At 30.2% G+C, this 13757-nt stretch overlaps 1 protein-coding gene across 1 annotated transcript; it reads right to left on the bottom strand.

The window, feature by feature from the left end:
* Positions 1 to 3615: 3615 nt before the first annotated feature.
* On the bottom strand, positions 3616 to 9149 carry LOC113846841 (probable beta-1,3-galactosyltransferase 2). Its single transcript, XM_027475531.1, has 13 exons — positions 8844 to 9149; positions 8583 to 8728; positions 7583 to 7676; positions 7036 to 7097; positions 6936 to 6943; positions 6731 to 6850; positions 6543 to 6606; positions 5991 to 6063; positions 5763 to 5883; positions 4666 to 4753; positions 4470 to 4595; positions 4140 to 4249; positions 3616 to 3989 (listed from the first exon to the last, which is right to left on the bottom strand). Exons 2-13 carry the CDS (start codon positions 8699 to 8701, stop codon positions 3841 to 3843), a joined length of 1134 nt encoding a protein of 377 aa, XP_027331332.1. The 5' UTR covers positions 8702 to 8728; positions 8844 to 9149; the 3' UTR covers positions 3616 to 3840.
* Positions 9150 to 13757: the final 4608 nt, after the last annotated feature.

Genomic DNA, 13757 nt, shown 5'->3' on the forward strand with positions numbered 1-13757 from the left:
AAATGCTAGCAGCATATTTAAGGCTCTGCATCTCTATGTCTCTATCTTACCCTCTCTCATTCATTAAATTTTAAGAATCTCACAGGACACTATAGTTACTCCAAAGGAACATGCTACTACCGTCTTCATCACCCTTGTTTCTTCTTAGCCATATAATCCACTCACGTAAAGGTTCTTCTTTCCTAGTGTTATATTTTCTGCTGATGGATTGGAGTTGTAACCATAGAGGGTAAGTAAGCTTTTCTTGTCACATATCGATTAACAAATTGTTGTTTCTTAAGAGAATGCAGGAACATGATGGCTCTATGTATAATGGTGGTGGATCAGACTTCAAACGTGTAATTGAGAACTTGGGATATTGGTGCGGTTCAATCAGAAGGCAGTGCTTTATGATCCAAAAGCTGTGTTATTTGATTGAGCCGTGCCAATATCACATGTAATTGATGTGGGGTGTCACAATTTCTCCTCTGCCAATTTGCAGCACCTTAAAGGTTGTGTGGTTTCAGTGTTTTGTTGTTTATATATACATGTTGGCATTTTCTGAGTTCATGAGTGGCAATGGGAACTATAAATCAATGTTAACAAAGAGAGTGAGTGCCATTACTTGATTATTTTCTTATTCTTCAGATTTGATCTTCATCCTGCTAGCCATTCTGTGATGGTCACCATATTAGCCTTTTTGTTTGTCTCCCTAGAGTGGTGATCTATTTCTTGGCGTGGGATGGAAATGAATTGGTATGGTAGGTAGAAAATTTGGTTTACCTTTTAATTTTTTTCCCTTTTCAGGGTGGTAGGGACTTCATTAGAGGCGGATCAAGTGGCAAGATAAATCTTTCTTTACGTTTACTTTGCTTCTATTTAAAGATTCATCTCTTTTTTGACAATGTAGTAGCTGAGAATATTCAACCTTTCTGTTGCTTTTAAGTTTAAGGCACTTTCCAGACAAAGATGTATTAATTTTGGATGTGTGCCCAACTAAAAAAGGCGTTCACTCTGATTTGGTTCTCTGAAAAAGCATTTTGATCCACACACACAAAAAAAAGGTTGGATAAAATTCTGATTAGTTGATTTATTTAACCTCTAACTATAATAATTCCTTACCTGTACTGTACTTGCTACGATATTGTTTCTAAATTAATTTCAGAAGATCTTCTCACTGTTACAGATTGTTATCATCTCCTAGTTAATTAGCTTAATTTATCTGTTTGTTATCTTATTCTTTTGGGGTTAATAAAATTGTTTAAATTCAATTTTCTTCAAGAATAAATATTCAAGTATAATAAACATTCATTATGGCGCCTTCTTAGTAAGCTATAAAGATGAAAAAACGAAGTCATTTTAATATCAAAAACATATTTTTAAAATCAATATATTTGTATTTGTATTTTGAGTTTTACCCGTGTCACGTATTTGTTTAACTCACTGTTCTTGATCAAAAGAGCCACTGATGTCATGCTTCTCTTAGGAGATAATTTTTAGCTTGTTAGGAAAGAGATTTTGATTCTTTGAGACACATTTGAGATTAAAAGGTATTAAAAGAATAAGGTAAAAAACAAATGCAAGTAAAAAAAAGTGTGAAATTTGAGAACTATTTACATTTACCACTCTAAAGATAGGGTTGTTAGAATGTAAAAAGGGGTAGTCTTTCTCCCAACTACAGTATTGCATTGGTTTTAGAGCTGTTGTTGAACTTATGCTTGATTAACATGGTTTACGCAAAATCAGAGAGCAATAATACGACTCACTTACTTTACCGTGTTAACTTAAATCTCAGCCGTTTTCGTTGACAATGTACCCCGTTTTCGACCGAAGAAAAACCATCTTTTTCAATTTTTCCTTTCTTGTCCCAAAATTCTATTCAGATGAAAAATCCAAAAGTGTCATATTACTAACTGAATTAATTCATAATAGCTTCTCAAGGATTATACAAATCTTTTTCTTACTCTGCATATTACAGAAAGATTTAATTTTAGTGTGTTTGGTTCCAAGAATATTTCTTTTTTCAATTAATTCATGAGAAATTTTAAAAAAATATATGAATTAGATAATATTAAATAATGTGCACAAAAGTTTCATTGAATTATAAATTAATGTCAGGGACTGAACTTTAAAAAATAAAAGTGCAATCACAACTATTAATTAAAAAATAATTATTAATATTTTAATAATTTATTATATATGTACATATATTTGATTAGAATTCCATCTATGGATTTTTTATTTAACAACTATAATTATACTTCATCCTCTAAGATTATTCTTTCATTTTTGAGCAATTAAATCGAAATAAAATAGATGAAGGAAGCATCAAGCAATTTTTTTTTTGTTTTAAAAAAATTAAATTAGACCTTATATATATTATTATTATTAACGAAAGGTTTAATGTTTTAGTGGGAGAATGGACATTTTTTTCGTAAAGAAAAAAGGAATTATTTTGACTGCATTTGTTTTTACTCGGCTGCTTCTTTATCTTGAAAGATAACAATTATGGACCAAAAAGAAAAGAAAGATAATAATAATGTTTGACCAAAAAAAGAAGTTGAAAGATCATTACCTTTTTTGCCCATTTTCATTTAGTTTTCTAGGGGGGAAAACTTCTCTGGAAGTGAATTATGTGCCAAATAATATACCTTTTATTTTTATTTCTTATCATATCTTGTAACAATGATTCCCCAAATCCGTTTTTCTTTTTTGGGTATTAAGAAATCAACTTATACAAAATTGACTAAGTAATATCAACTTTTATATTTGGTTTTCCAAGACATTGAGAAATTGGTCTTTAGAAAAACCTGCTACGATATATTTTATTGTTTGAAATCAATTAAGTTTAATTTTTAAGGAATTAAATTTCAATATATATATATATATATATATATATATATACACATAAACGATTGAAAAATTACTTCTGGCGATTTTTTTTATTTTTTTCACCAAAAAAAAAAAAAACTCCCTTGAGAAGTCAGTTTCTCAATGCAAAGAAAGTTGAAGAGTTGTAACTTTTGCAAACCATTTCCCAAATTTCTTAATTAAAATATTATTTAAAATATAATAGCATTACATGTATACTTTTAATAAAATAATACATATAATGACATTAAATCCCATACTTATTCACTACGATTAAAGCAGCAGTTAACAAACCTTAATCAATCAATTAAATAAATTTAATCCTTAAATTTAAGTATTTAAAAATAACATTTTATTATAATAAATATTTATTACATTAGATATACAAAAGAATAAAAAATAATTTTAATAAAATATTACTATTATTAGTTACTTTAACTTAATTCTAAAAGATGAAATTTGTATTTTTCTTAATTTCTCAACATTAAAAAAAGTAAACACATTTTGAAAATCAATGGTACAAGTTTGGTGTAATGAAATCTATAAAAAATGTAATATTTATATAACAATTTTGTTAACATTTACAAAATTGACAAAAATGAAGCAAAATTGGGAATGGATATTGAGGTAACCAAAAGAAGGTAACAATTATGGGAAACAAATAAAATGAGATTAAAAATGTAAGAAAAGTAAGAGACTGAGAACTAATCATTATGAAGCGTTAGAAATGGCAGAGAGAAGAATATAAAGCCCTCCCTTCAGCCATTCAACAAAAGAATGGGTTGGTAGCTACTATTATATATATATTTTTTACTATTACTATACTCTTTGGAAGCAGAGGGGTTATCTCCTCAGTTAAGATGAAGCTGCAAGGTTTATCATCTATCTCACTTTCAAGTTTCAACCATCTTCCACTACCATGCAGCCATGCAGCACTCATAGTTCTCTTTCACGTTTCTGAATCCTATACTGTACTACTTGTTCTTGAGTTTAGAAGGTTGCACTCCACAATGCATTTTCATCCTCTCCACAACGCTGGTGAACTTCCTTTATCCTCTCAACAGACCTGCAAATCCCACTGCATTTCCAATCAAATGAAGCAACACACACGTTACCAGCCTGGGCCTTCCACTCGCAATCTGCAGGAGGGTAGCATTACTACTATTGGATCAATCAACATTCAGATGCAAAGGTTTTCATTGGTTGTTCGGATTTATAAATAACAAGGTTATTAGTGTCATAAGAATTTTATTTTAAATAGATAATGATAATACCCATAAACAACATACCAGGGGGTGTACCACAACACATTCTCCTATCATCAACATGATCCACATCTAAACCAATAAACCAAGATCCCAATGAAACATCTTCATTGGCATATTTATGCAGTACATCCCTGTCATCATAAAATCAAGCTGTCACTCAATCAAATCAAAGAAATACTATATGCCAGATTAGTTGGAATAATTTTCAATTGTATACAAGTAAAGAAGAGTCCATTAAATTGGTAGTCTGCACTTGTTCCTACATAACAAAAATACAAATTTTACTAACATCCAAACATCCCCTACCGCTTCTGTGCTTTAACAGTTTTAAGCAAGGAAAACAAAACTTACTGGTTTATTGATATATAAGTAGCCAAATCTTGTGAAATGGCATATAATTGTCCTGTAGCATGACGAAAGTACTTGTTTCCTACCTCGCCAAACTTCCAGTATTCTGGTTCATGGTATTTCACTCCCCTGTGATAAGACAGTTACACTAGGAAGTGGATTTTAACTAAATGAAAAAATAAAATAAAGCTATTCTTACTTCTGAGCAAGGACAGGACCAGATTTCATGCACCCAATGTATACCCGAGGTTTTGAACGGTGCATACTCAGAGTCAATCCAAGTGTTGCTGAGAAAGAAATAAACAATAAGCACGTTGAGGAAAGTGATGTGATGGATGTTTATATGACAATGATGGCTGTTTAGTTAAATAACTATGCTTGTGACTTAACCATTTGGACGGAATATACACAAGCTAACACTAAAGAAATCCTGAAATCTATTTCAAAGTGTAAAGAAGGTAATCAAACAAACCTACATCATGAAGAGTCAAGTCAATTTTCTACCTTTCAATCTTTTGTCAATTTGTATTGAAGTTTATCCAATCAAGCGAACATTGCAAATACAACTATGAGAACATAATAAGCATATGAATGTTCTAAAGAGAAAGCACCAGCTATCAATATATAAAAGTGCAAAATATAACACTCCAATATGCCAAGCACTAAAAATAATTTAAGCATTGTCTTGGCTTAATTGAAAACTTAAGGTAATGAAGCCTAGCCAATCTTACAACAAACAATATAGTTTCTACATGAACTAACCCTAACCTTTTAATGCAAACAATCAAGGAAACTACAGATGGACAAATGAATTATCTGCGCCACAATCTCTGGGATTATGCTCTAATCATAAAGCACAGGAATACAAGTTAACAAAAGTTTCAAGTCCGTTGTTTGTTGAGCCACCTGTTGATACATTAACAGATTCTCCTACAAATTCTGTCATAAATACCACCCTTAGATAATTTATTTTATTTCAGCAATTTTATTAAATAAAACAAAATAGATAAAAGGAAAATTTTCTGGTCTAATATCATCTGGACATCTGTTCCCAAAGTTAAATTACAAAGTAAAAGATCAAAAGGATTTTTGGCGATCATTTTTGGAAGTACCCCTCCTCATTCAGTTTTTATTTCTATAGAACATCTGTAATAAATTTAAATGATTTATTGTTCTTTTACAATGACATGTGAAGCTATTCTCTAGCACATATAAGTACTGTCAGTTAGATTTATCACTTACTGTACTTCTCCCATAATTCATTTATTAACTCTAAACACCAAATAACCTATTTACCTAAATTCACATGAACATCATCATCAACTTTGACGTAAAATTCTGCATCCCACAAGGCAACAGCAGTTGAAAAGTAGGTCTTTGTCTTAGCTGATAGTTCTAGGTAGCCCTCAACATGGTTCTGCTTAACACAGATTAATTTTGTTCAATCAACAAAAATAAGTCAGAAATCTAAATAATATATAGGATTATGAATTTCAATGAAAAAGGACAGGAGAGAAAGATCACCAGCCTCAAAAAGTCAGCATGAAGCTTCTCCTCTGCTTCAATAGCTTTGTCAAGAATGCCACCAGATGTAGAACTATAGACAAAAAGGCTAATTAAATCTAGGTAATTGGTTAAATTAACACCACCAGGAAATACAAAATCAACCAACCATATAGGATGTCATCATGGATGGTCATGTATCACATCATAAAATGCATTTAGTTCTCATGAGTATTTGTGTCTAGGAAGTTGCACTCAATTCATCTTAGCATAGGAAATAGTCTCCACTAAGTCTAGGAAAAGTCAACATGTATGGATGATATGCAGAACCTATGTACTACATTCTCTTGAATAAGAAAGCTCTTCATTCTCTAAATTTGCTCTAAAAAGATTATGTGCTCTCTCTCCCCCTCTCTTTAAAAATCCCCCCTCTAAATTCAACAGACATTAACGTCACAAAACAAATTTCTGATGAGCATCATATGAAAAATTAACTGCAACAGAAAAATTATAAATAGGTAATTACACCAAAAAGGGACAGTGAATATCATCAGGAGGAATATTTAATCTGACCTGTGACCAATAACAAAACGTATGATTATGCCTTTTTCTTCCTCCAACTTCTTTCTTTCCTCAGCTAATGAAGTTCCATTAGAAACCATGCGTCAGATAAATGAAGCATATGGAATTGCATAAACAAGTTAAAGGAGAACTTTTAAGAGAGGAACAAAACTACAAAATATTGAATATCTTTAAATCACCTTGTGGCATCCAAGTTGCACGGACAGAGTCTCTTCGCTTCCTACTACTAAAAGCTGTATTGATCCCTATAACCATGAAATATTTTTTCCTTCGAGTTGATACAACTGTCTCTGAGTTTCCTAATACAGAAGAAACCATTCAGCATAAATTCAGGAGCTATCAAAGCAAATTTAAGATTCAGCTCCTAAGTAAGTGTTGTCTTACTCTGTTTCCTGCAATTTATAGATAGAAATGGATTTAGCATTGAAGTTATTAAATAAGCATATAAGTAAATCCAGTAAAAACAAACATTGGCTTGCCTTACTTGATAACATTCTGTGTGTTTGAAACTTCCACTTGACTGTAATTGGAGTTAGGCTTTACAACCTTTGGACAAAGGCAAAACAGCTAAAAATGTCATGACTGTTTTATTTTTGTAAATAGCAGAAGAGGCAGCTATAGTTATATGCCTTAGATTTAAATCCGGTAGAGTAAAATGTGTTAGGTAAAAAGCATTCTTGATGGCCTGCACTTGGCAGCTTAATTCTCAAGGAAAATACACCTACTATAATTGAATACAACTCCCAAATATAAAGGTTATAAGCGACATTTTCCCCATTCCATTATATGAGAATCAGACAGTGTATATGCATATAAACTAACCAGAAAAGAAAACAGGAAAAGAGAAAGAGTAGAATATTTCAAATATTTTCCTTTTTCTTAAATTCCAGATCATGAAACTTTTAAGGTTGTTATAAATTCCAGTAGTAATTCAATAACAGTCTATATACCATGATATTGAGGAAAAATGCATGACAGACCACAAATCGTAACAAAGATATGACGAGTAGAGGTGTGACTGATACACTTACTAGATTTAGATTACAACCATCAGAGTTTAATTTTATTCCTTCAATCTCACTAGATGTCCTTGAAATTTCTTTATATTCAGACATCGACCATATCCTGATGCAAAAATTGGGTTAGCATTACCATATATTATAAGGATTAGCTTGAGATTTAATTCAATAACTATTGCCAGGGTAGAAATTAGACAAAAGAAGACCTCCTCTACGTTCATTTTTTGATGATAAAAGCAGAGATCAAGAACAATTAATCTATAAACTAAAATTAATAAGTGGATATTTGTTCTCAAACAAGCAGAACCTAAATCAAGGGAGATGAACAAATGTCAATAAATTGAGGATGACAAGCCAAGCCATATGAAAAGAAACCTCTGTTCAATTAGGCTCACTCCAGTGTCTTTATTCACTTAAAAGCATCGTGATTTTCAGCAAATACATAAAGAAAGAAGATGGAGGTAATAAAATACAGATATCCACCTCTCTTTTTTATGCCACAGAATATAAGAAACATGAAGTGGATGAGAGAAGAATAATAAAAGGAGTCACAAAGCTTTGAACTTTGAGGGAAAGTAATTGAAAATCACATGGCAAATTATACGCAAATAATTATAATCTACACATATACAACTATCAGTTAAAAAGTAGAAAGGATTAGAGTTGCCCTACTGCAGACGGCACACATTAAATTCAATGAACAAGTAATATAGTTACATGACAATGCAGTCCAAACCAATAGCACAATTCATATTTTAACCCCCTCCCCGTTGAAAATAATAAATAAAATAAACATAAACAACAAAAATGTAATTCAATAATCTAATTCAACGTGGCAGAACAGTTAGGTAATCTCTGGAACATCCTTCAAAATCAGGTAATAAAATGTTCTTCCAAAGAGCTAAACCGTAGGCTCAACCCCACTGGCAGCCTAGAAAGCCAATCCCTGACTGAGAATAACTGAAAAATCAAAACTTGAAGCTAAAGTATAGAAACCAAGAAGCACAAGTACCTATTGGTGAAGAACATTCCAGCACAGAAGCTTGCCACACAAAGCAAAAGAGCCCATTTCCTATGTAGGGCACTCCTTGCACCCACTTCCACTGCTCCTCCTTTGCTCTTAATAGACATTGTCCTTCTCCTCTTCTTGCTCACTCACTATAAAACCCAGAAATAGAAACAATGAATGCAGATAAAGATCAAACAAACATAGCGAGAGGAAATTAAAAAAAGCGAACTTTACAGCTTCTGTGACACACACTCGCTTCCCTACCTAGTTGGTTTGAGACAAGAGAGGAAGACCCACTAAGACCCCTCTTAATCTTCCAATGTTACGGAACCGTCCCTTTCAAACAAACGGCTCTTCACACCACAAAGGAAATTCGGAAGAACAATAGTAACAAATAACGGTAACAGTTAATGAAGTGTTGGATCACGGTTTCTCTTCTCAGATCTTGTTATCTTGTCTATCTTCAGTTTTGCTTCTCACCTGAAAATCTGCCAAATGTTTCGTTCCACAATTTTTCAGCTTAGCTCAATGTAAAGTTTCATAAATCATAATAATAATACATTAACAATAACACTGTGCTCCCCAATAAAACCCCATTGTAGAAAAGGAAAAACAAATTTTTGAATGCATTAATTACAGTTAATGTTTATGTTTGCTTGTAATTTGCCTTAAAAAGTGTCGGTTGGCATTAAGTAATTATTAATATTTGTTACTACAAGCACTGCACTTGAGGTTTTCTGAAGAAAGGGTTGAATTATCCAATTGAGATGGATCCCACCCGAGTCATTTCAAATTTCAAGTAAACTGGTTTGGTTTACCGTCAGAATCACCCAAAATGAGACAGACAATCCAACATAATGGTCATGCTTAACGCTAATATGCTTCCCTTGCCCTGAATAACGCACGTGAAGTGTAACCGTGCCACAACTATACGCATTCTTCTGCTAATTCCAAACGCATGAGGTTTATTATTATTATTATTATTATTCTGCAAAAGTAAAAATGTGCTTTGTCACATTTAAAATATATGAGGGGTCACGTTGCCATAGAAAAATGAGGTAACACTGATTCATGTATGTCTGCGGAGATTAGAAGATCGAGCCCGTGAGACAAAGGGAATCTTCAATGTTTATGGTTCAAAAACTAGAAAGCAGGTTCGAGAGGCAATGACTAATTCAGGACGTTGGCATACTCTGTAATAACTCTAAAGTAACAGATAAATTTGCCAAACTATGCAGATCGCATATTCATGTCTCCTAGTATTGGCGGTGATTCAATTTCACATTACTTGTTTATTTTAGCAATTTTTCCAACCTCTTTCGCTTTTTTTTTTTTGTTCCTGTGGGTCAGTCATTGTATGGCTTTTGATTTGGTCCGAAAGTGTTTCTAAAATCGTCAATCATAATTTTTAATTATTTTGAATACTTTTTAAATATTTAATTATTATTTTAAAAATTATTATTTGTGACAATTTTTTTAATATTTTTTAAAAATCATCATTAATAACAATTTTTGACATTTTATCACTTTTTCCATTTTTTTCTTTGAATTTCTATATCTGCATCAACAATCATCATTAATGATCTTTAAAAAAAAACCATATTTTTATGTATATAATTTATAATAATTATATATAAAAAAAAATAATCCTGAGTATGACTTGTGTTCAATATTTTTTTACAGGTTTAATGAATTTGTTGGCTTATAAAAAAATCTAACTGTTGTATTATGGTTAACATTAAGATTGTTGAAGCTATTTATCTTGATTGGTTAGAATGTTTTTACCGTAAATCTATCATTCATATGTTTCAATGTCACTGGTAGAAGTAAAAAAAATAAAAAATAATTACATGAAAATTGTAACTAGAATAATTAAAATGAATTTATCTAATTTGAGTTATTTCAAATTTATTTGACAAAATATAAAGTTTGAAATTTATATTATGAGAATAAATTATATTCAAATATTTTTTACTCGATTCAATCAAATTTAAAACAGATTAAACTTTAAAATTAAAAAAATGTTACATTCATTTTAAATACTATTTTATAGATCTTTAGATTTAAGTATTTTTAGTCTAACTTGTTATTTGTTATAAGTTAGTTAAAATAGGTTTAATAGTTTATTTTTATTAACTTTAAATTTAATGTTTTTATGAGTGTGTTTAGGATAAAAAATGACAATTTATAAACAAATAATCCAATAACAATTTGAGAACTGGATTTAGGTCATTTTTTGGTTCTTTTAAATGTGTTGTGATTAAGATGATTAAATGGATGTCGTGAAGTAAATTAATGAGTAAGAATAACAAATAATGATAACGTGGAACTGAATGAAACGCAAAAGCTTTTACAGAAACATACCAAACAAGAACTAAAATGCGTACAAAGACATAAGCAAAAGGAACTGAAATTAAAATGCAGAAACGTAAATGTGCAAAAATGTAACATATGACTCCTCACAACAGCGGATAGCAACCACTGTGAGTCTCCTAGTAGCTGGTATCTGGCACGGTGTAAGGTTTCAGCATGCAAAAAATTTTAGGTACAGTATCTAGGTGCAAAAAGTCGTCATTTGAAAAATGAAGCTTTAACGTATTTACAGGCAAGTGAAACTACCATCTTTCTCCTTTTTTAGCAGACACTTCTCAATAACTGCCTTCAACTGTTGTCTATTATCCACAACAGACTCTGATCGTGTTGTTGATTGTGGTTTTTTTCATAACTGCTATTGCTCACAATTCTTCTTCGTATTGTTGAACCTTCATCTGGTAGTAATTGCTGGTAACTGCTTCTGAGTCATGTAATAACTTTTGAGTCCTATCATGACTCTTATGAACTTGAAGTCTTTTCTTTTTATTTTTTATTTTTCAAGCAGTTTTGAGAGAAATCTAAGAAGTTCTTTTAACATTATGGACTTAAAATAATTTCTCCCTTATTTCTATTTTTTGATTAATTTTGGGGAATTCGAGAACTTTTTTTTGTTCTTGTGGACTTGACATATTTTCTCTACTCATTCCTATTTTTTGAGCAATTTTGGAAGAAATCTGGAGCTTAACCAGGTTTTGTGGAATTAGAATATTTTTTAATTACTTCCTATTTTTTTGAGCAATTCTGGATGTCAGGGGTTTGAAAAATCTTCTAAAAACGCCTCAAAGACCTCCCGTCTTGTGGACTTAGCATAATTCGATCCATTTTTTGTCAAAGGCCTTCAATCCTGTTGATTTAAAATAATTTTTTTACTATTTTTTTTGTCTTTCAAACAGTTTGGAGAGAAATTGAAAGTATGACAAAAACTTGTAAAACAACTCAAAATGTAGCTCTTTCGAACAACTTATAACATTTTTTGAGTTCGCTTGATGAAACTTTTTCTATAACTCTCCAAAACTCTTTGAAATATTATTTTTTTTCACTATAATTTTATAACTTAGAAAAATTTTCTTATTCTGGATAGAGTGTAAATTATTTAAAATTATTTATGGTGATTTTTACATAAACTTTCAAAATTAAGTTTTGAAAATCACGCAATTATATACATGGCAACCCTAACTTAAAGTAGTATTTCGTTGTTATGGATTTAATACTTGAACAGTGGCCAATGTGAATACATTCATTCTAAATTATAACAACTTGTTGACTAAATTATTTATATTAAGAGAAATTATTGAATGTGGTTAATATATTAAGTTTGTTTTTTGTTAAAGTTAAACTTTATAATCACACAATTATTAAAATATTAAAAATATTCAACAATAAATTATAATTCATAAAAATATAATGTATATTTTAAAAATATTCCGTGATAGATATTTAAGGTAAAACATTTTTGCTGTGATTAACTTTAATTCTAATAATGGAAAATTCCAATAAATGTATTGAGCTGAGTAGAATAATAAAACGTCAATATAAGTATTATTATTGCGAGCATTGAAGTTAATTATCAACTTACAAAACTAAGCCTATGTGTACTTAACATTGAAGTGCTAGTCATGGTTAACGAGAGAAAAAAAACAAAAACAAAGAAAACCAAACATAAAAAAATTGAAACAGTAACATTTAAGAATTTAGGAGATCTGTTAGGATAAAATTTTTCTGAATTTTGTCTCAAATAATTAAACCGCTTTTTAATACAAAATTTAACTTAAATATCTCCATTGTTTCTTGAATGATTAAAACCAATTTTTTAATTGCATGCAAGTGTTGTTTTACTTATGTTTTAATGTTTTTTAATTTGTTTAAGAACACTTAACAAATTTTATATTAACAATTTTGTATATTTCCCCCCCTTTTAAAGAAAAAAAAATCCAGATGCTTCTCATGCATAATCATCGTTAAACGTGTGATGTGTCAGCGTAAGACATTTGGTTTTTCCAAACACTGCACTGAACTGTAAATGTCCGATAGCAATTAGGTAAGTATTCTACCGTTTATTTTACATAAATAATTTAACCATTTTTTTAAAAATATTAATGTTTTGTTTAATTTAGAATTTATATTTTTTGTGATTGTTTATATGTATTTATTACATTGTCGTTTTTTACGGTGATTTAATTTCATATAACAATTATTAACAAATGACACGTTATTTCTAAATTTTCATGTTGTATTTTAGTTTTAAAATTATTAACGTTTTCATATTTTTCAAACAATAATCTCTTTTTATTTTTTTAACTTTATGCATTTGTGACTTCTTATATTTAGTCTTTATTTTATATATTAAAGTGCTTACTTTTTGGACTGAAACGAGTTTAGATTCTCTCCATTTTCTTCTTTCTATTTTGTTGTCTATTTTCTCATCCAACCATCAAAATTATTGCAATATACATTTTCTTGGAAGTACACTTGATAATTCTATCAGAATTTTTTCAAAAAAAGAATGCAATTTATTTCATTTTGGTATATAATTAAAGCAGCAATCACTTTGATGTTGGATAACGTTATTAATTTTTTTACAACTCATTTATACTTCTACATATCTCTTCATTAAACCACTTAACTTAGTATATATATATTATTTTCTCTTATTAAAAATACAATATGAGAATGTGCTGTTACTCTTTCATTTGTTACAACGATGTACCAAATTAGTGGTTGCCCTGCTCCTAATGGAAATGATGCATATTCATCATTGAAAAATAATGCACAATATTGAGGCTTTATGCAACTGTACAAAAAAAA

This window comes from Abrus precatorius, unplaced genomic scaffold (assembly GCF_003935025.1).
Source record: "Abrus precatorius isolate BTA unplaced genomic scaffold, Abrus_2018 Scaffold8, whole genome shotgun sequence".
Lineage (NCBI taxonomy): Eukaryota > Viridiplantae > Streptophyta > Magnoliopsida > Fabales > Fabaceae > Abrus > Abrus precatorius.

Excerpts from the sequence above, each read along its gene's own strand:
- LOC113846841 (XM_027475531.1), bottom strand. The coding sequence starts at position 8,701 with ATGTCTATTAAGAGCAAAGGAGGAGCAGTGGAAGTGGGTGCAAGGAGT. Across the intron at positions 5,884-5,990 it reads ATGCTGACTTTTTGAGGCTG|AACCATGTTGAGGGCTACCT; the intron begins GTGATCTTTCTC and ends TGTGTTAAGCAG. Across the intron at positions 4,250-4,469 it reads ACTTATATATCAATAAACCA|GGATGTACTGCATAAATATG; the intron begins GTAAGTTTTGTT and ends TTATGATGACAG.